General features: G+C 42.0%; 2 protein-coding genes across 10 annotated transcripts in view; one reads left to right on the top strand and one right to left on the bottom strand.

The window, feature by feature from the left end:
• LOC139221357 (NLR family CARD domain-containing protein 3-like) overlaps window positions 1-20,226 on the top strand; it is a 37,058-nt gene extending 16,832 nt beyond the window's left edge. For 3 of the 8 annotated variants that reach the window (XM_070853297.1, XM_070853295.1, XM_070853294.1), the window contains 6 exons: window positions 15,784-15,957; window positions 16,582-16,755; window positions 17,297-17,470; window positions 18,127-18,300; window positions 18,925-19,098; window positions 19,414-20,226. In XM_070853297.1, the coding sequence (XP_070709398.1) occupies window positions 15,784-15,957; window positions 16,582-16,755; window positions 17,297-17,470; window positions 18,127-18,300; window positions 18,925-19,098; window positions 19,414-19,426 (883 nt within the window). In that variant the 3' untranslated portion in view covers window positions 19,427-20,226. Of the gene's footprint in view, window positions 1-5,442; window positions 5,561-5,753; window positions 5,929-6,362; window positions 6,483-6,969; window positions 7,176-8,692; window positions 10,593-10,945; window positions 11,120-12,787; window positions 12,962-13,617; window positions 13,792-15,783; window positions 15,958-16,581; window positions 16,756-17,296; window positions 17,471-18,126; window positions 18,301-18,924; window positions 19,099-19,413 lie in introns of those variants that run through there. The other 5 variants (XM_070853301.1, XM_070853298.1, XM_070853299.1 and 2 more) reach the window with 5 other exon arrangements.
• Window positions 2,548-4,166, bottom strand: LOC139221360 (uncharacterized). 2 transcript variants are annotated; one of them, XM_070853306.1, is made up of 5 exons: window positions 4,027-4,088; window positions 3,681-3,779; window positions 3,380-3,551; window positions 3,099-3,196; window positions 2,548-2,928 (listed from the first exon to the last, which is right to left on the bottom strand). In XM_070853306.1, exons 2-5 carry the CDS (start codon window positions 3,717-3,719, stop codon window positions 2,611-2,613), a joined length of 627 nt encoding a protein of 208 aa, XP_070709407.1. In that variant the 5' UTR covers window positions 3,720-3,779; window positions 4,027-4,088; the 3' UTR covers window positions 2,548-2,610. The 2 variants fall into 2 exon arrangements, 1 of the variants encoding a protein (XP_070709407.1); XR_011585881.1 differs by having other exon boundaries at window positions 3,051-3,196; window positions 3,681-4,166.
• Window positions 20,227-22,027: the final 1,801 nt, after the last annotated feature.

The following is a 22,027-nucleotide window of genomic DNA, read 5'->3' as shown; positions in this document are numbered from 1 at the left end:
CCACAGAGCCGAACACCATACAAGGGTTAATAAGATGTTTTGTTTTGGTCAAATCTCCCCCTGAAGTTACTCCTCAGTAAAACCACCTTGTTTTGAGCTGCGTCTGTCGAGTTAAGAGGGGGAGTCATCTTTTTTGTGTTGCGCCCAGGTTCCCCTTGGTGTAAAACCATGTAAACGCAGAAAAGTGTTCTTCAAATTATTAGTAAAATGTTGGGAATAATAGTACATTTTCTGAACAATATTAGTAAAATTGTTTAATAATTAGTATAATTTCTGAAATATTATATTAAATGATCCTGAGAAATATTGTTAAAATATCAGTAAATTATCTGAAAAGGTTTTAAAAGTTATCCGATAAAGATTACAGTACAACATCCTAAAAAATATTTAGTAAAATGTCTGAAAAACAAAATGTATCTGTAAAAGTGTAAAAGTAAAAAATGAAATTTTAGTAAACTGTCCATAAAAATGCTTAAACGTCAGAAGAGTTTTAGTAAACTGTCCATATAAATACTAAAATATGTTCAATCTTATCAAAAAGTTCAACATCTGAAAAGTGTTTGTACATTTTCAGAAAAAAAATCTGCAAATATGCAAAAATGATCCCAAAAATTAGTGAAAAATATCAGTAAATTCTCCTTGTGTGGTTTTAAAAACTAAATAATAATAATAATAACTAAAGAATAGTACAATGTCTGAAAAAAAGGGTGGAAAATATGAGGACATTTCCAAAAGGTTTTAGTAAAACGACTGAAAGATTTGATGAAATTCTCAGAAAAATATTCACCAAATGTGTGAAAATGATTCCTAATCTGTCCATAAGTGACTTAAAAAAGTCCTACAAACACTTTAAAATGTTCCAGAAGTGTTTGCAATGTGAGAAAACATTCGTAAAATGTCTGAACAATGTTTACATGTTGGATTCTTTCCTGCACGTTTATATGATTACATGATCCTTTAGATCCTTTAGATCCTCTAGAGGCCTGAATGTCCTCATGTCAAATGATCACACCAACGCCTGAAGGCACCACACGCCTGTAGTTTGATCTTTATTAGCTGTACAGAAGGCCGTTTAGAATGTGAACATTTATATATTTCCATCGTTACTTCATACAGTGCAGTTTAGTAAACAAAACATTCTTTAAATGAAACTCATTAGAGTTCATGTCGTTCATGTCACGTGTACAAAACACTTCTGGCCCCGCCCCCAACAGGTGACATCACCTGAGCCGCTAACAGCGAGGACTCCTGATAAACGGTGTTTCTACAGATCAAAGTAACCTGGTTATTGATCTCCCCGTTGACTTGTTTTTCTCCCCCCAGGTGTCCGATCACCTGTGCAGGTGCGTCTTGGATTGAAACCAGCCGGACACGCAGCAGGTCGCTCAGCGTTTCCACCAAAGCGCTGATAAAGAATCACAGGCCGCAGTGGGAAACCGCATCAAGATTTAATACTTCTGGAAGAACGGCGTCGTGTTTGGAGAACGTTTCAGTATTTAGAGAATAATTTCACAATTATTGGAAAACAAAGCTTCAATATTTCAACAACAGTTTGTTTACTTTGTGTCTAAAAGTACTGTGTTTAATAATAGTGTATTAATACTTTGTTCTCTAAACATTTATTCCTAAAGTCGTAATATCTGGACAAGAGTGTTTCATCACTTTAGTGAGTCAAATATTTAAAGAACAAAAAGAAAGATTTTCGGCACCAAGTTCAGAGATCAGAGACGCCACATTCAGACGGTCTTTAAATACTCACTAACTGTACATACTTTGAGATTAAAGTCATATTTCACAAAGAATAAATGTTGATATTTAAAAAATGAAAGCCATAATATCTTTAAATCACCATATTAAGACTATTTTTTAAGTCTCCATCGTAATAAACAGGTGAGAGCTGAAACATTTCACCTGATTTTAAAAAGGATTTTAACCACAAAACTGCAGAGAAGTTTATTTCTCCTTCTGAATCATATATATATTTATATATCTTCAGCTGGAAATGAAAACATCCTGGTGTTTAGGTGTGGATATAAACGCTGCTGCTAATTAAAGCACAAGAGGTAAAGATATGATAACGTATAAATCCAGAATGTTAGTCTGTTATTGGCTAGTACACAGGAACATTTGTAGAGTATATTTTCCTCAAATTGAAGAAAATGTTACTCTAAAAAAGACTCCATTTGGTCCCAGTCTAAACAGAATAAAAAATACTGAGAGCAGAGTAGATTTTTTAGAGTTAATTTAATTCTATTTAGTGTTAATATTTTACTCCACGTGATGACGGTTCACTCTACATAGTATTAAATAAAAACAACTCTACACCCATTTTACTCTCTATAGAATTAAAAGTTACTCATGTAGAGATGTATTTCATTCAGTTTAGAGATGGATTCCATTCAATATAGAAACGTATTCGTTCATTACAGAGACGTATTTCATTCAACACAGGTGTATTTCACTTACTGTAGATTTGCTTTTCACTGAATCACAATGATACAATGAATGATGATCCGTAAGCTCAGTCAATAAATCAGCCACCGTACCTTAACAAGCACCTTTTATTCTTGAAATATGCAGATAACAAAAATAAAACACACACAGTCCATCTCAATGCAGCATCCGAGCCCTCAGCTCTGCAACCCTAGGATTCACCTTTGTGTTACCAACATCTATTTCATAAATGGTGGTCTGCAAGAAGTGGCACATGTTTACCGGGTCGTGGCTGTACGAGGCACCAAAGACAAAATGAGCTTTAAAAAGCTCATCAAAACAGGAAAGCCAGTCTGGTGACTTACAAGGTATGGCATGTTTGTCAATCACAATGAAGCACTTGTGAATCACACTCCTCTTGGTGCCCACAGCAAGCAGATAGGGTTGAAGGCTTTCCGTGATGCTGTCCAGATGCCCCTGGATGCTGATGCCCGTCTGTTACACACAAACTTCATTAGTCAGCTAATAAAATGAATCGATGTCCAATAGTATACATTGGAAATTATGAATAGACAGTTTGAGTACAATTTCAGAGAATCATCTTGACATCATTTGACCTTTATTTCAAAAATAGAAATCCTCGTTTAGCTGGAAGCTAATCTTGCCTCGATGAACTTCACAAGCTTTGGTCTCTTGCGGCCATGAGGTGATGGTGGCAGAAGGTGGATAAGGATCAGAAGGGATGACATGTCACTGCCCCGACCTGAAAGTACAGGAAAATAAATGGTAAACAAGTCTTTACAGACGGCTGACAGTCATTGTACAGTTCTTTGAAGAAAAACAAAAGGTAGCACCGTGGTTATCAAGGTGGTGTTGTACCTCTAAATGGACCACTCCAAGTTTCAGAAGCACATAGTATATTAATCATTATATCCCTCCAGCATACCATTCTCCACTTCTGTTGTAGATTCAGCATTTTGAACCAGGTGTTGAAGCTCGCCCGTCTGTGTGAGGCCATGACTCTGTTCAAGGACTTTCTGCTTGTAGACAGTAGGCCACTTCTCCAGAAACTTGGCAGAGACTGCATCACCAAACATCAGATTGAAATCCTGTTCGATCTTTAGACAAGATAGAGTAAGTCGAGACAGAACAGTAAACACGTAGTCATCTAAAATCTCGACTGTGATCAATAATTCATTAATTCTGTAGCCATACTCCTGCGTTAGCCATGTAATTGGCTAGCTCACCGGCTCAGTGTGCTCCTGCTGCACCTGCGCTCTGATCATCAAGTGAGTCTGAGTCAGCCCTCTGACTCTGCTGAGGAACACACACCAGGCAGGGACAGACTGACAGAGCCACGGAAGAAAGAACACTTCTACATTCAACCACTATAGCTCACACAGTAGCTGCACGTGCTGGTTAAAGCGGAAACTAAACAGCTGAAAGATCGTCCTTCAATGGCACCAACGCAACAACTTGAAATTCGACCTCGTACACTCAAAAAAGGTCTTATTTTTGCTCGCAGTCTGGAGCCCTGATAAATAGTGGAAACACAAACGGAATAAGAAAATATTAACTGCCACAAAAACCCACCTGTCGTTGATACACCCCAACAGTGGCAGGACAATGTTCAAAAGCTGGATGCTAACATTAGCTTCTAACACTGAGATACAGGCTGCACTAAAGCTACACCTACACTTTAACACTTGAAAGATGGAATGATACTTCGCAGTTTTACCTTGCAGACAAGAAATAATACAAGAAATAAACTTCCCTGATATTTGACATCATATGAAGTAACAAAGTTCCTACAGTTGCTCCTCTGCTGAGTGCGGATCGATCCTGAAATATCGACACCTCCGATACCGGATCTTTATGCTCTAAAATCGATTCTCAAATCAAAATATCGATACTTTTGATACTTCAGTCATTTGAGGTAATGTATATCCTTAACAGGAACACGGTGAAAAGTAAGTAAACTACTGAGATCCTGTCTAAATGACACGCGGTTGGTGGGAACTACTTTTTCTTCCGCCTGGGTAAGTGCGTCATGCGTAGTCCCAGTGTGTGAGTTGTTCCTGAACAAGAACCTGTGAATGAGGAACAACAGTGTCAGTGTTGGATGCTGTGTTATTCACATGTTCACTATTTACATGTTAACATGTCCATGTAACGTGAATTAAGACGCAAGTTTGCATCTTTATAGTGGTTCTTAATAATTAAAGAAGAATTTATTTGAATGTTTTTATAATTGTACTCATTTTCTTTGTTTCACAGAAACCCCATTTTCACATATTTTGTATGATTGTGTCCTCCCTTTGGTTTTTCTATTGTTGTATTAACTCGGCTATATTGTAAATGAGGCCGCTACCTCAATATACTTCAGAGTTTAAAATAAATAAAAAAACTAACAAATGACTCTGCCTTATATTCTTAAGGAAGCTATGATTTGAAATACACTTCTTTTTTTAGATTTAAAAGACATATTAGGTGTAGTCGCATAAAATATAGGTGTCGGTGTCGGTGTCGCCGATACCAGCCTGAATTTTACTCAGTGTCGGATCGGAAAGGAAATCGGTGGTATGGAACATCACTACTTCCCACGTGTGAAAAATAGTAATGGCGTCAGAAACTAAACTTAAGGATCCTGAGTGGGCGTGGTTATGCATTTTACTCCAGGAGAATTTCCTCTGAATATTTCCTCCCACTCTAGCGTCCTAAGGTAGTGATTTCACTTCTAAATGATTAGAAGTTACTGTTTTTGAGGAAAATATTTTTCACTCTGGAAAAAGTACTCTCCAATTTTTGCTGTGCACTGTGGACATCCTGTCAGATCCTGCAGGCACTCATTTAAAACTTCAACACAACACCACGTCTACCTGGCAGCAATAACACACACTCATTCGGTTCAGACTGATTCAAGACAAAACAACACACACACACACACACACACACACACACACACACACACACACACACACACACACACACACACACAGACATGAAGTCACCTGACTTCTTGTAAGTAGAGAAGGGGGAGGAACCCTGAAAGTGAAAGTGTTCAGTTAGTTCAGACTCCATTTTGAGCCGACGGAGCAGAAGGAGGAGAAGTGAAGGCTGAGGCAGGGTGAGTGTTATTTTGTGTTATTGAACAGATGAACAGAGAGCAGGTGGAGCTCTGGCTGCTTTTATTACACTGTAAACTGTGTGTGTGTGTGTGTGTGTGTGTGTGTGTGTGCAGAGAGAGATTAGAGCTACTTCCTGCTCTCTCAGTCTCGGTGTGGCTCTTGAACAAGCTTGTTTCTTTCCTGTTCTCACAGTCAGTGTTCCTGCTTTACCTCTCCGACTGACTCCTGTCCTGAAGATGAGTGTGTGTGTGGAGGAAGAGGAGGACAGAGCAGAGTCTGCAGTGTCCAGCTGTCTGTCTCTGAAGAGTGACCGGTCCAGACTTGAACCTCTATTCTTCAGTAATGAACCTGGACCCTCAGACACAAAGTAAGAGAGCTGCTACACACTCATCCAGTATTTGCTGCTCATGTTTGGTCATTTTCCATCAGTGGGCTTCAGGATCAAAGAAAGGTTTATCATCCCATCTCCTCTGACCTCACTGAGTCTACGTTAGAGTCTGCATCATATAGATCTAGTGATGGACTAATACATATGATGATAAACGGACTGAAAACAAGGCAAATGCTTGTGTGCTAACATGCAGCCCACATCCTAGTAAGACTCTCTAGTTTGAACACTGCAGCTAAACTTTTTTTATCAGCCGATGGCTTTTAGAAAACCTGATTTCAGAGGGTGCTGCCGTCCCTCAGCCTCCCTTCTGTCTGTGTCCATGCTGTGCCAGAGCTTCCTGTAAGGTTTTATTATCAGAGAATTTATCAAGGATTCATGTGGTGTGAATCAAAACATGCTGGTGTTTGCAGAGTTCAGTACAACAGGCAGAGAGCAGAGTCTGCAGTGTCCAGCTGTCTGTCTCTGAAGAGTGACCGGTCCAGACGTGAACCTCTACACTTCAGTAATGAACCTGGACCCTCAGACACAAAGTAAGAGACTTTGTTTTTTACTGTAAACTGACAGACTGATAGAATTGATGCGTTGATGGTGAAGACAAAATGCTAAAAGATGTCTGTTTAAGATGCAGAACTATTAGTGCAGAAACTGTTTCAAGCTGAGATGAATCTGGTTTTATTTCTTTGGAAAAACACCTGAGAACCTCGATTTCAGAAGTTTGACTCCAAGAAAATATTCCCACATTGTCGCTCAGCGTTAGTGTCCCTGTGAAGATTTAGAACTATTCAAAATCAATGTTACTGTGAAATAGAGTTTGTAATGATAAACGACAGGCAGATCACTGAGAGGAAAAGAAAATTCATTTTCCATTTTCATTCCAGGCTGAATGCTGAGTTCAAACTGTAAAGTAACACTTTGACTGTTGTCCTCGGCCGTCTGAGATTCTACGCAGTACTGACCAAATGCTTTTTATCCAACAACAGCCAGCAAATGATTTTAGTTAAAGAAATGTGTCCACAGAAAGAGGAAGAGGAGCTGCGCTGTGTGTCAGGACGTCCTGAAGGATCCAGTCGGTAGCAGCTGTGGACACTGGTTCTGCAGACAGTGCATCACCTCATACTGGGACCAGTGTGCTTCATCTGGAGGCTCTTCCTGTCCCCAGTGTGCAGACAGATGCAGAGCAACACCTGGACTGCAGACAGTCAGTCAGAGCAGCTGTGAACAAAGTAAGACTGTCCATCTGTCACTGGTCTGGACTCACTAACATCTGTTGTGTCATACAGCCGTGGGTGTGGCTGAAGATTAGATTACATGTGAACAAATCCATCCTGATTCATTGTAAAGACACAGACCACCCAAAAATGAAAATAGTGATTAGTTTCTGAGTTTGTTGAGCAGTAGCTTGGTCCCCCCTCATATCCTCCTCAGACCTGGAGGAAAAAAAGGTTTTGAATATAATTTACATCATTTAAGCAGTTGGGATGTAAAACATATCAAAAGACTTTTTCTCAAAGATGAAATTTTTAGTGAAATATTCCTTGTAGTGAACGTTGTCAGTCTTTTCCACAAAGAGAACATTACAAGCAGCAATCTATCAATGATAAAACAATACACTTTAACAGTAATCACATTTAAAATTATGAATTTTGGAAACAAACAAAACTAAATGTAAAAGCTGCTCTACTGCCCGGCTCTCTCCATCCTCATCAAATATAACAACATCCTGATGGAGAACAGAAATACTTCTTTATAAATGTCATCACTTAAACAACTCACTGCCTTAAAACAGGTTATTTTTCTGTTCCTGCCCTTTTGAAACAACAGAACCCCATGTGTGTATAATCACTAGAAAGACAAGGAGGTCCTCTTTACAGTGTAGTAGAACTCAGATAGACTACATTAATGATGCCTGACTCAGACAGAAGTCAATATTCAGATCTGAAGATAGTAAGGGAGTAGCACCCCAATCATCAGGGCACAGTGGATGGGCTGGGGGGTCTGGTTTTATCATGTTCTGGAAATAGTACGAGCGTGACCCATTGGCAGCACAATATGCAAGTACAAGGGACTTGAATCGGCCAACGGTCGCCAGTCCAGGTTGCAGAGGAGCTGTGTTGTGTGGGAGAACTTGGAAAGGTTGAAACCAGCCGGCTGCTGCATTCTGGATGAGCTTCAGAGGTCAGATGGATCGTGCAGGCTGAGCAGCCAGGAGCGAGTTGGAGTAATCCAGGCACAATGGTCCTGAACAAGAAGCTGCACCAGCTCCTGGGTGAAGAAAGGGCTCCGGGCTAAAACACTATGGTGGAGGACAAACAAAAGACATGTACATAGGCAGTGACTGACCATAACTACATGAGCTTCAGTCATAAGATGAATCTGAGAGGTGAATGGCTGGTGATGGCAGAGGACAAAGTAGTTAGAGTGGATGCTGTGAGCAGGCTGGAGCTGCACAAGCGTTGGATGCAAGCAGGAGGACAGAAAGGCAGCTGAAGGGTTATCCTGAGGCACAAGGGAACACAGTAACAGGCCAGGAACAGGTGAGCACAGGTGTTCAGCAGGGAGAGTGAGCAAAGGAGCTACACAATACACAAACCCAGACAAGGAGAGACACTGGAAACAAGGGAAAAACTCCAAAAGTGGACTTTATTCATTTTCTTATATTCATCATTTTTATGGGTCATGAAAACAACCAGCACATCGTCAAACTGTCTTTGCTTTGTTTCAATCTTTTTCTCTTTTTTAGTGAATGGTGGTCTGCAGGAGGTTCTAGATGAACATAAGATCAGCCTGAGGAGGAGATGTGAACGTGTGACTGAAGGAAGTGATGAAGCAGGAAGTGATGAAGCAGGAAGTGATGAAGCAGGAAGTGGAACCCTCCTCAACAGGATCTACACTGAGCTCTTCATCACAGAGGGGCAGAGCGAAGAGGTTAATACCCAACATGAGGTGAGGCAGCTGGAGACGACTTCCAAGAAGAAGACCCTCCATGACGCTCCAATCAAGTGCCAGGACATCTTTAAAGCCTTACCTCACCAACAGACACCCATCAGAGTCGCTCTGACGAATGGCGTCGCCGGCGTCGGAAAAACCTTCTCAGTGCAGAAGTTCACTCTGGACTGGGCGGAGGGTTTGGAAAACCAAGATGTCAGTCTGGTGGTTCTGCTTTCGTTCAGGGAGCTGAACCTGATCAGAGACGAGCAGCTCAGTCTTCTCAGGCTGCTCCATGTTTTCCATCCAACGTTACAGAAGGTCACCGCAGAGAAGCTCGCCGTCTGTAAACTGTTGTTCATCTTTGACGGCCTGGATGAAAGCAGACTGTCACTGGATTTCAACAACGAGGAGGTCGTTTCTGACGTCACCCAGAAGTCGTCGGTCAACGTGCTGCTGACAAACCTCATCAAGGGGAATCTGCTTCCAGCGGCTCTCGTCTGGATCACTTCCCGACCTGCAGCAGCCAATCAGATCCCTCCTGCATGTGTTGACAGGGTAACAGAGGTACGAGGCTTCACTGACGCCCAGAAGGAGGAGTACTTCAGGAGGAGAGTCAGTGATGAAGATCTGTCCAGCAGGATCATCTCACATGTCAAGGCCTCCAGGAGCCTCCACATCATGTGTCAGATCCCAGTCTTCTGCTGGATCACTGCCACAGTTCTGGAGCACATGTTGACTACAGACCAGAGAGGAGAGCTGCCCAAGACCCTGACTGACCTGTACTCACACTTCCTGCTGGTTCAGACAAAGAGGAAGAAGCACAAGTACGAGGGGGGACATGAGACGAGTCCACAGGAGCTGATGGAGGCTGACGGGGACGTTCTCCTGAAGCTGGGGAGGCTGGCGTTTGAACATCTGCAGAAAGGAAACATCATGTTCTACCAGGAAGACCTGGAGCAGGTCGGTCTGGACGCCACAGAGGCCTCGGTGTACTCAGGAGTTTGTACCGAGATCTTCAAAAGAGAGAGTGTGATCTTCCAGAAAACGGTCTACTGCTTCGTTCACCTGAGCGTTCAGGAGTTTCTGGCTGCAGTCTACATGTTCCACTGTTACACCAACAGGAACACAGAGGTGCTGAAGGACTTCCTGGGAGGTAGGGATCACTCATTCCTGGAAGATAAGTGTGACTCATTCCTGGAAGATTGGGATGATGAAGATGATGATGATGATGACATTGACCATTACTCATCCCTGGATGTCTTCTTGAAGAGAGCCATGATGAAATCCTTTAAAAGTGAAAATGGTCACCTGGACCTGTTTGTCCGCTTCCTTCATGGCCTCTCTGTGGAGTCCAACCAGAGGATCTTAGGAGGCCTGCTGGGTCAGACAGACAACAGTCCAGAAGTCATTCAGAGAGCCATCGACAACCTGAAGAGGAGAAAGACGGACGAAGTCTCTCCAGACAGAAGCATCAACATCTTCCACTGTCTGACGGAGATGAACGACCACTCAGTCCATCAGGAGATCCAAGAGTTCCTGAAGTCAGAGAACAGATCAGAGAAGGAACTCTCAGAGATCCACTGCTCAGCTCTGGCCTACATGCTGCAGATGTCAGAGGAGGTTCTGGATGAGTTTGACCTGGAGAAGTACAACACATCAGAGGAGGGACGACGGAGGCTGATTCCAGCTGTCAGGAACTGCAGAAAAGTTCGGTAAGTTCTTAAAATAGTGATCTGTTTGTTCTTGAGTTGTTTCAAATACTTTGACAACAAAAGAAAACATTGACTCTTCAGTTGGTTTTGTTTTCTAGCTGTCAAATAAATGATCACAGCCTTCTGCTTATTTCTAATAATTGTAATATTGTTGCTGTTCTTCTATCTACCTTCCTTTGGGTGATGGAGGCCTCATACAGCCCTGGTAAAACAAATGCTGCACTGCAGAGGTGTGATGTCAAAGCAAAGCTCCAATCAGGAAATGTTAAACTATTCCGTCATCACATGCATGATATCAATATCAGGTGTCCTCTTTTATAATATGATGCTTTGTAATTTCTGTTTCATGACAGGCTGTCTGGCTGTTCTCTCTCAGAGAGTCACTATGAAATCGTGGCCTCAGCTCTGAAGTCCAGCCCCTCCCATCTGAGAGAGCTGGAGCTGAGTCTTAATCAGCTGAAAGAGTCTGGAGTGAAGCAGCTGTCTGCTGGACTAGAGAGTCCAAACTGTGGACTGGAGACTCTGCGGTCAGTTCATGAATTTATCATAGTAGTTCATCACTTTAAACACCTGAAGAAGTTTCTTCAGAAATGATCTCTTTGTTCCAAATAGCTGAACATTTGTGAGAAAAAGGTGATAAATGGAGTGTTTGACAGGACGGTTGTGCAGCTTCCACAGAGTCACTGTTTGGTCCTTCAGTCAGTGAAGATGTAAGAGGAGCTCATTTCCATACACCGGTATCTCAGTCCTGCCTCTGTCAGTGAAGGCCTGAGCCAAATATCTTCAACTGGATGTGAGGGATTTTAAATGTTCTTTAACAACAACATCACCTCAGGTAGAGCAGCCATTGTCTTAGATGCTGACAGCAACATGAGTCGTCGTAGCAGAAACAGGTCGATGTTCACCACTACACCTGATCAACAATTATATAGACTGTTGAATGACAGTCAGTCTACCAGGTGCTGTCCTGACCCAGTCCCTGCTACATCTTTAAGGACTGCTTTGAGTGCAAGCTTCATCCTGTCAGACTCATCATTAACATGTCTTTTGAAGGTGGATGTTTTCCAGCATCCATTACAATCACTGCGTCGCTTCATGTGGTGATTGATATAGTGCGTCTACAAAAACTGACCTGACCCCAACAAGGTAAACAGAAAGGTTCCCTTTTCTACAATATTCACCATTGTGTGTTTCTGAATCCTTTAAACTTATTTATATAAAACAACAAAACATCTATTTATTAACTAAATCATTCCTGTTTTTAACTCAAAAGTAATTAAATGAACTTCAGTTACAAAGCTGACTTCAATGGCAGCTACACAATTCAAAGTGCTTCCAGGGACAGAAAGCACAATAGAAACAAGACATTAAACTGCAGGTAAAAGATGATAAAAGCACAAGAACATAAACAGTTCAAGCTGAAGAGAAGATGCATTAAAAGACCATAAAAGCTTGTTTCAGTCTGCTTTCTTCTTCAGTGGTTTAGTCCATTGTCTGCAGCAGAGAAATGTTGAGCTGCACATTTCAAACTGTAATAAAGATCAATGTGCACAGAAGGATTCACTCTGAACCTCTTAAACAGCTGATTTTCATCTCATGTTCCCGTCATGGTTTAAATAAGTGGTAATAAAAAAGACATGCATACAAAGAACAGATCAATAATCTCTGTTTCAACTATCAGACAATAACAAATATATTCAGGATTTTCTTTTTCCAACATGTTTCTGAAGCTTTATGATGCTTCTAGTGACTGAAGAGTTTAAACTGAAGAAGCTGTGATTTTATGACTCCACTGTTCCTAACAGAAATATTGGAGATGACTTTTGTTCTTTGGCATCTTTCAGAAGTTTGGGATCTGGAGTCGAATCTTAAATCAGTTTCTGAGGGTTTTTATTGTGTTTGGCTGCACAACATGAGTTTGTAGAGATGGAGCCACTGGTGGAGCTGCAGAGTTGAAGAGGTGACGTCACTGCGTCTTTACTGAAGAAGCAGCACGTTGTCATGAATATTAATGAGAGCTCAGTGTCACTGTTTGTATTTTACACTGTTTAACCTGCATCCTGTTGGGTTCAGCTGTTTGGAGATTTACTAAACGTCTCCGTTCTAAACCTTCTTCAGCTCTGAGCTGATTATTAAACGCTGAATGATTCAGTGAACATCGTCTTCTAAAGTTACATCATTTATTCTTTATTCAGATTGAAGGACTGCAGTCTGTCAGAGGTCAGCTGTGCTCATCTGCTCTCAGCTCTGAAGTCCAACCCCTCCCATCTGAGAGATCTGGAGCTGAGTGGAAACAAGCTGCAGGATTCAGGAGTGAAGCTGCTGTGTGGTTTTCTGGAGAGTCCAGACTGCAGACTGGAGACTCTGAGGTCAGTTCACTGACTCTCTGTCACTATTGTAGATCTGATGTGTTCAGTTAACAACTGAACCTCATTTCTCTTCATATATAACTAAGATGCATGAAGTTGTTCATTTCCTTTCTGAGTTGAGTGAGCAGTCACAACAGGTTTGTGCTTCTTGAAGAAAGTGTAGGAAATGTTCTCTCTTAGTTTTAAAGGGAATGAATGTTTAGAATTGTTGGTAAATGGTCACATCTGAATCCAGAAGAACCTCTGAACTAATATCTGTTTTAAACTGATCAAGTTTACTGACTGAAGTAGAAACATTTCTTTGGTTTCTGTTGATTTCAGTGTGTTCACCAATAATGTCTGATCACTGACATTGATCTTCAGAACACACTCACTCATATATAGAGGGACTCTCAGAGATCAGAGCCTGTTTCTAAATGCAGCTGTTTAAAGGACCAATGTAGAACTGATCCTCTGATTCCAGACCTGACTGAGATCAGCAGCATGTTATTGATCATCAATAGGTGTCTGAATGTTGTGCTGACATTTGGATGATGTCTGTAGAAGGTGGACATGATGCTGATCCACAGTAACTATGAGAAAGTCTCTCTGCTCCTTTTAGGGAAAAGCTCATATTATGAATGAATGTTTGTCTCCATCATTTATTCTTTATTCAGATTGAGGCGCTGCAGTCTGTCAGAGGTCAGCTGTGCTCCTCTGGCCTCAGCTCTGAAGTCCAACCCCTCCCATCTGAGAGATCTGCAGCTGAGTCAGAACGAGCTGCAGGATTCAGGAGTGAAGCTGCTGTGTGGTTTTCTGGAGAGTCCAGACTGCAGACTGGAGACTCTGAGGTACTAAACACCAGGTTTGACTTCTGTGCTCAGATTAATATGATGTGAAGGTTGTGGTGACGTTAAACTTGTGAAATCAATAGTGTGAATGCTGTGTTGCAGCATTCACACTATTGATATCCTGTTTTATTCTTCATTGCAGCGTTTCAACTGCTCCACACTTTGAGCTACAGAAACGGTTCCAACATCAAAGTGTTCAGCTCGTCGGTCTCTAGGGAGCTTTGACTTTTCACAATTCTACCTTTGAAACTTTTTACAATATTTAAACTTTTCTTTAAAACTGAACTTTTTGGGAGGAATTTTCAAATTCTCTTCAACTTCCTCCACTTAGAAAGCTTATAGCTCCCTCATACTTTCAGCTAGAGACTCCATTCAACTGTTAAACAGGTCACAAGACATTCAGCTGTTTCCACATCATTCAGCTTTTTGATATCTTTTACGGTTTTGACGAAATCACAGTTTTAGTTTTGTGCCGTTTTCCCTCCTTCTCACATTTTATAATGAGTGTGTATTGCGCTGCCTAGAGTGGGTGATGTCATCAGTGATGTCACCACCTGCTGCTACTCAGCCTTTGTGCTTCTTCAACAATTTTCTCTCTTCAGCCCTTTTAACGTCGACACCTTCAACTTTTTCTACACAATTTATACATCAAAACGTAGAGAAATGTGTCTTCTTTAAGAGCCTGTGACCATTTCAGCTGTCGGACTCACGGTTTTTGAACTTTCGGCCCCAAAGCACCAGGAAACCACTTCAACCCCCTCATTCACTCTAATGTTATTTTGGCTCTGAAATCTTTGACCAAACCCACAAAGTTTGGACTTTTAAAACTGTGACATTGAGGTCATTTTTCAACTTTGTCCAAACAAATGACACATCTTCATCTTCAGCAGAGTCTCCTGCTGCTCACGGTGGTGTCGGTTCAGCTCTGTGATCTACTGTTTTGACAAGATCACAGTTTTAGTTTTGTGCCGTTTTCCCTCCTTCTCACATTTTATAATGAGTGTGTATGTGGAGCGGAAAGTTCGCCTGGAAATGTTGTCTTTAAAACGCTCTCACGCCCTCAGTGTGTCACTCACACTCACCATTTGTGCATCAAAACGTCGGGAAAATCCTTGCCGACACAGCGATGTGACTCAGAACACGCAGAAACGTACGCAGCTCCCGCTACGAGCCTCGGAGCGACGGGAGTGCCGACCGACTGCCTCATTGACCGCCATGTTAAGTGAGAGCTGAAAGTTGAGGAGGGAGGCAGAAACTAAGACTTTTCTAACCTGCTCCAGTTCTCTCATTTTAAAGGTAGAGACCTCAAACTACATGTACGTGTTCAGCAGACCCTCTTCTCTCCACTGGGCCACACGTTATGGCCGCGACACGTACCGTTCTGAGTAAAACCTGGATCTCAATCTCAAGAAATCTCAATGAAAAGAGCTGCGTGTGAGCACAGAGTGACAGCTGATGAGCAGCAGCTCATTAGTGACGTTTGAGCCACCAGATGGAAGCAGAGCAGCATTCACACTGCAGTTATTCAGGAACTGTTTCTAGTTACTGTTATTAAACTGGGGATACTGAACCACACTCAGTATGTTAATGCTAAAGTGTCTTTTCCTCTAAATCCATCCTGACATCTTTGGCATCTATCAGAAGTTTGGGATCTGGAGTCGAATCTTAAATCAGTTTCTGAGAGTTTTTATTGTGTTTGGCTGCACAACATGAGTTTGTAGAGATGGAGCCACTGGTGGAGCTGCAGAGTTGAAGAGGTGACGTCACTGCGTCTTTACTGAAGAAGCAGCACGTTGTCATGAATATTAATGAGAGCTCAGTGTCACTGTTTGTATTTTACACTGTTTAACCTGCATCCTGTTGGCTTCAGCTGTTTGGAGATTTACTAAACGTCTCCGTTCTAAACCTTCTTCAGCTCTGAGCTGATTATTAAACGCTGAATGATTCACTGAACATCGTCTTCTAAAGTTACATCATTTATTCTTTATTCAGATTGAAGGACTGCAGACTGTCAGAGGTCAGCTGTGCTCCTCTGGTCTCAGCTCTGAAGTCCAACCCCTCCCATCTGAGAGATCTGGAGCTGAGTGACAACAAGCTGCAGGATTCAGGAGTGAAGCTGCTGTGTGGTTTTCTGGAGAGTCCAGACTGCAGACTGGAGACTCTGAGGTCAGTTCACTGACTCTCTGTCACTATTGTAGATCTGATGTGTTCAGTTAACAACTGAACCTCATTTCTCTTCATATATAACTAACAACCTTAAAGATGTAAATATCCTCTTGTTCATATTTTCATGTTTCCTGGATTAAATTCAGTGTGCAGCCACAACAGATCTGTGTTTGTTGAAGAAAGTGTAGAAAATGTCCTCTGTTGGTGGTTAAAGTGAGTTCATGCTCAGAATTATTGGTAAATGGTCACATCTACATTCAGAAGATCCCCTGAATCATCATCTGTTTTTAAATGGATCACGTTTACCTCCTGAAGCAGAAATGTTCCTACTTCTGTTCCAATGTGCTGATCGACGTCTGATCAACCATATTGATCCTTCAGACCAGAAAAGTATTGATCTTCCAGACCTGACTGAGATCAGCAGCATGTTATTAATGGTTTTTTGTCCGTAGAAGGTCGACATGATGCTGATCCACAGTAACACAATGAGAAAGTCTCTCTGCTCCTTTTAGGGAAAAGCTCATTGATGAGGACACAGTGATGCTGAGCTGCAGATTCAAACCCTCAACACTTCTGACTGCATTTTATATGGATTTTTAGCTCCATCATTTATTCTTTATTCAGATTGTGGTGCTGCAGTCTGTCAGAGGTCAGCTGTGCTCCTCTGGTCTCAGCTCTGAAGTCCAACCCCTCCCATCTGAGAGATCTGGAGCTGAGTCACAACAAGCTGCAGGATTCAGGAGTGAAGCTGCTGTGTGGTTTTCTGGAGAGTCCAGACTGCAGACTGGAGACTCTGAGGTACTAAACACCACGTTTGACTTCTGTGCTCAGATTAATATGATGTGAAGGTTGTGGTGACGTTAAACTTGTGAAATTATTATTATTATTCTTGCTATTATTAAACTGGTGATACTGAACCACACTCAGTATGTTAATGCTAAAGTGTCTTTTCCTCTAAATCCATCCTGACATCTTTGGCATCTTTCAGAAGTTTGGGATCTGGAGTCGAATCTTAAATCAGTTTCTGAGGGTTTTTATTGTGTTTGGCTGCACAACATGAGTTTGTAGAGATGGAGCCACTGGTGGAGCTGCAGAGTTGAAGAGGTGACGTCACTGCGTCTTTACTGAAGAAGCAGCACGTTGTCATGAATATTAATGAGAGCTCAGTGTCACTGTTTGTATTTTACACTGTTTAACCTGCATCCTGTTGGGTTCAGCTGTTTGGAGATTTACTAAACGTCTCCGTTCTAAACCTTCTTCAGCTCTGAGCTGATTATTAAACGCTGAATGATTCAGTGAACATCGTCTTCTAAAGTTACATCATTTATTCTTTATTCAGATTGAGGTGCTGCAGTCTGTCAGAGGTCAGCTGTGCTCCTCTGGTCTCAGCTCTGAAGTCCAACCCCTCCCATCTGAGAGATCTGGAGCTGAGTAACAACAAGCTGCAGGATTCAGGAGTGAAGCTGCTGTGTGGTTTTCTGGAGAGTCCAGACTGCAGACTGGAGACTCTGAGGTCAGTTCACTGACTCTCTGTCACTATTGTAGATCTGATGTGTTCAGTTAACAACTGAACCTCATTTCTCTTCATATATAACTAAGATGCATGAAGTTGTACATTTCCTTTCTGAGTTGAGTGAGCAGTCACAACAGGTTTGTGCTTCTTGAAGAAAGTGTAGGAAATGTTCTCTCTTAGTTTTAAAGGGAATGAATGTTTAGAATTGTTGGTAAATGGTCACATCTGAATCCAGAAGAACCTCTGAACTAATATCTGTTTTAAACTGATCAAGTTTACTCACTGAAGTAGAAACATTTCTTTGGGTTCTGTTGATTTCAGTGTGTTCACCAATAATGTCTGATCACTGACATTGATCTTCAGAACACACTCACTCATATATAGAGGGACTCTCAGAGATCAGAGCCTGTTTCTAAATGCAGCTGTTTAAAGGACCAATGTAGAACTGATCCTCTGATTCCAGACCTGACTGAGATCAGCAGCATGTTATTGATCATCAATAGGTGTCTGAATGTTGTGCTGACATTTGGATGATGTCTGTAGAAGGTGGACATGATGCTGATCCACAGTAACTATGAGAAAGTCTCTCTGCTCCTTTTAGGGAAAAGCTCATATTATGAATGAATGTTTGTCTCCATCATTTATTCTTTATTCAGATTGAGGCGCTGCAGTCTGTCAGAGGTCAGCTGTGCTCCTCTGGTCTCAGCTCTGAAGTCCAACCCCTCCCATCTGAGAGATCTGCAGCTGAGTGAGAACAAGCTGCAGGATTCAGGAGTGAAGCTGCTGTGTGGTTTTCTGGAGAGTCCAGACTGCAGACTGGAGACTCTGAGGTCAGTTCACTGACTCTCTGTCACTATTGTAGATCTGATGTGTTCAGTTAACAACTGAACCTCATTTCTCTTCATATATAACTAACAACCTTAAAGATGTAAATATCCTCTTGTTCATATTTTCATGTTTCCTGGATTAAATTCAGTGTGCAGCCACAACAGATCTGTGTTTGTTGAAGAAAGTGTAGAAAATGTCCTCTGTTGGTGGTTAAAGTGAGTTCATGCTCAGAATTATTGGTAAATGGTCACATCTACATTCAGAAGATCCCCTGAATCATTATCTGTTTTTAAATGGATCACGTTTACCTCCTGAAGCAGAAATGTTCCTACTTCTGTTCCAATGTGCTGATCGACGTCTGATCAACCATATTGATCCTTCAGACCAGAAAAGTATTGATCTTCCAGACCTGACTGAGATCAGCAGCATGTTATTAATGGTTATTTGTCCGTAGAAGGTCGACATGATGCTGATCCACAGTAACACAATGAGAAAGTCTCTCTGCTCCTTTTAGGGAAAAGCTCATTGATGAGGACACAGTGATGCTGAGCTGCAGATTCAAACCCTCAACACTTCTGACTGCATTTTATATGGATTTTTAGCTCCATCATTTATTCTTTATTCAGATTGAGTGGCTGCAGTCTGTCAGAGGTCAGCTGTGCTCCTCTGGCCTCAGCTCTGAAGTCCAACCCCTCCCATCTGAGAGATCTGGAGCTGAGAGGAAACGAGCTGCAGGATTCAGGAGTGAAGCTGCTGTCTGATCTTGTGGAGAGTCCAGACTGCAGACTGGAGACTCTGAGGTACTAAACACTGTTAGTAGTCAAGTCAGTTTCATTTATAGAGCCGAACATCACTAACTCTACATTTTCCCCAAACATGCTTCACAATGTTTACAGCACATGACACCCTGTTTTTAGGAGCTTGATCTGGATCAGGAGAAACTGGCCCCAAACTAAAGTTTAACGGGGAAACAAATCAAAGAAACCTGAGGAAGAGCAGCAGACACAATAAAGAATGACATCACAACTCTGTGACTGACATGAGCTAATATGTGTGTGCAACACTGATGAAGGGAGTCTCTGCAAACACTGATGTAGGACTTCTTCTCTCATCAGATGGGAGTGGTGAGGTGGAGGCATCAGGAGTGGATCATCTGAGTCCTGATGATCCAGAGAGGTTGAAGCAGCAGCAGCAGCTTGTGTGTGGAGAGGCTCTGACTGGACCATGTTACTGGGAGGTGGAGGAGAGGAGAGCTTCATCCAGCGACGACTGACGGAGGACACCACGGACAAAACCAAGACTGGCTCTCGTAAATAGGATGTAAATAGGATGTATTGATGAAGTGTTGATTTGATGGAGGAGGAAGTGATAACGATGTGTAACACGATGGTCGGTATGACAGGAGTGTTGATCAGATAACAAAGGTGATGGAACATGTAACCGATCAATGAGAATGAATCAAAGTCACCAGGATGTAACCAAATATCACGTTTCATACTCAGTTTTAAATATGTCCTTTTACACTGTGTTTGTAAAACATGCCGTCAGAGGAAAGCAGAACCTAACGGAGTAAAGTGAAGTGAATCCTTTGTTTTTAAAACATGTATTGAGGAAGAGTTGGAGCCTGATGGTGTCAGCAGGAGCTGCTGTGGGATCAATAAGAATAATAAGTGCTCAGTAATCATTCCCCCGGCAGGACAAAGTGATCCGGTCACATTCAGGCCAGAGGGACAAACTCCTCCTGGTGAAGTGTGGTGGATTCTAACTGGCTGGGTGCAGATGCTGGGGGGCAGGCAGATGAGATCCTTCTGCTGATGTTGGGCTAGAAAAGAAGGGACCTTTGCATCGTTTAGTCAGAACTGTCCAGGATTTGGTCTCGTTCAGGTCTTTGGGCTTTTTTGTCGACAATAAACCTGGACTGCTCTGAACTCTGAAGTCTGCCGCTGCCTTTTTGGAAGATCGACTCTTCAGAGAAAAACCTGGAAGGAGACGGCGGACACTTAGTCTCTGGCCTGAGTTGGGGGGGTTTCCCTCCCACAACAGCGGCTGCCAGAAGACCGTCAAACAACAGCAATAAGAGCCCCGGCACATTTTACAGCTCTAGAGGTACATTCACTTTCCAGCATCAACAAGAGATAGAAACTTTTTAAAACACGTGGATTCTTTAAAACAAGCGTGACAGAATACATGACGGTCAGAAACAATGAGGGAAATATTAATTAATACTAAAAGATTAACGGCGTCCTGTTTCCAAAATGTCACCTAGTTTTATATCCAGTTTTAGGGAAAGACACAGTTTGTTTGATGGCGTGTAAAAACTCTGAGGCGCTACAGTAACAATACAGACGGACGGACGGCCTGAACGCAGAGAACACAGTGAACACAGTGAACTCCTTCACAGGTGGTTTTACTGTGAGTTCATCAGGTGAGGAAGGTCGTCTGGTCTCATCCCAACCAGCTTATTTGCTCCATGAGACTGATGATTGTGAGGAAATGATACGCAGCTCAGAGTCACATCAAAGATCCAAGTGAAGTCTTTATTTCATGATCTATGTTCTGTCAAAAGCTTTCTGTCCATCCATCAACCAACACGACGCTCATGTGACTTTAAGGCCTCTAGTTCTTCACATGCAGCTTCAGAGCAGCAGCAGCATGTCAAATGTGTTTAGTAAATTAATGAGTAAATTCTCTGAAAAGGTTTTAAAACTTGTACAAAGTCCAAAAAGTCAGGAAAACAGTGAAATGTCTGAAACGTGTGTCCTAAATGTAAAAAAAAAAGTAATGTAATGTCCTAAAAATGTAAAAGATAATGGGTGAGTGTTGGTAAATTATTTGGAAGCTTTTATAAAAGTTACTGGTAGATTGTCCAAAAAGGTTTCCTAAACATATTCGTAGAAAGTGTCAGTAAAATGTCCAAAAACCACGACTTCACTGTGCTAAAACATTTGGAGAGTTAGTAAACAGTCCATATGTCATGACCCAGCTCATCGTGTTGTTGTCCTCCCTGCCAGAGGGTGGCGCTGCCCTGTACCTGTCCGCTATCTGAATTACAGGTGGTGCCTCCGGATTGGCTGAGGACCTGATGGGGTCCATCTTAAAGAGGGGCACCTGTGGAGACGTCCCCACTCCTTTCTCCTTCTGAGCTCTCAATGGGACCCTGACGAATCACCTGTGGGTTTCACCTGTGATGAGCTCTTCAGTTGTAAAGGTGTAAAGACGTTTTTCTGTCCGATTCTGTTTCCCCCTGTGTTTTCTGGCAGGCACTTAGGTAAGAGGCCTGTATTTCCTTTTGTGTTCTAGATAGATAGAAAGACTTTATGATCCCGGGGGGAAATTGTGGTGCTACAATAGTAAAGAAGTAAAAGTGAGCTCCACCATGAACACAAACAAACAAATAAGCAAAATAAAAATGTAGAAAATGTTGCAGGTAAAAAACTAAACACAAAGTGTGATACACACTAGACACAGTGCGTGCAAACCAGATGTGATGCGCAGAGTGAAACCAAAGTGCTTAAAAAGGTTATTTTTCTTGGGTTAGGAAATGTTGCTGATGTGTTTAACCCTTGTTTGGACCCGATTTAATCTGTTTTCATGTTCTTTATCAAAAGAAAAGTGATACGATTGATCATTTTTTCAAACTCAGACTCATCAATATGAGTCCCACAGAGCCGAACACCATACAAGGGTTAATAAGATGTTTTGTTTTGGTCAAATCTCCCCCTGAAGTTA

The sequence above is a fragment of the Pempheris klunzingeri genome, chromosome 21 (assembly GCF_042242105.1).
Source record: "Pempheris klunzingeri isolate RE-2024b chromosome 21, fPemKlu1.hap1, whole genome shotgun sequence".
Lineage (NCBI taxonomy): Eukaryota > Metazoa > Chordata > Actinopteri > Acropomatiformes > Pempheridae > Pempheris > Pempheris klunzingeri.
The sequence above is the reverse complement of the archived record's forward strand: the minus strand, read 5'-3'. Positions and strand labels throughout refer to the sequence as shown.

Excerpts from the sequence above, each read along its gene's own strand:
- LOC139221360 (XM_070853306.1), bottom strand. The coding sequence starts at position 3,719 with ATGATCAGAGCGCAGGTGCAGCAGGAGCACACTGAGCCG. Across the intron at positions 3,552-3,680 it reads AGCAGGAGCACACTGAGCCG|ATCGAACAGGATTTCAATCT; the intron begins GTGAGCTAGCCA and ends TCTTGTCTAAAG. Across the intron at positions 3,197-3,379 it reads TACAACAGAAGTGGAGAATG|GTCGGGGCAGTGACATGTCA; the intron begins GTATGCTGGAGG and ends CTGTACTTTCAG.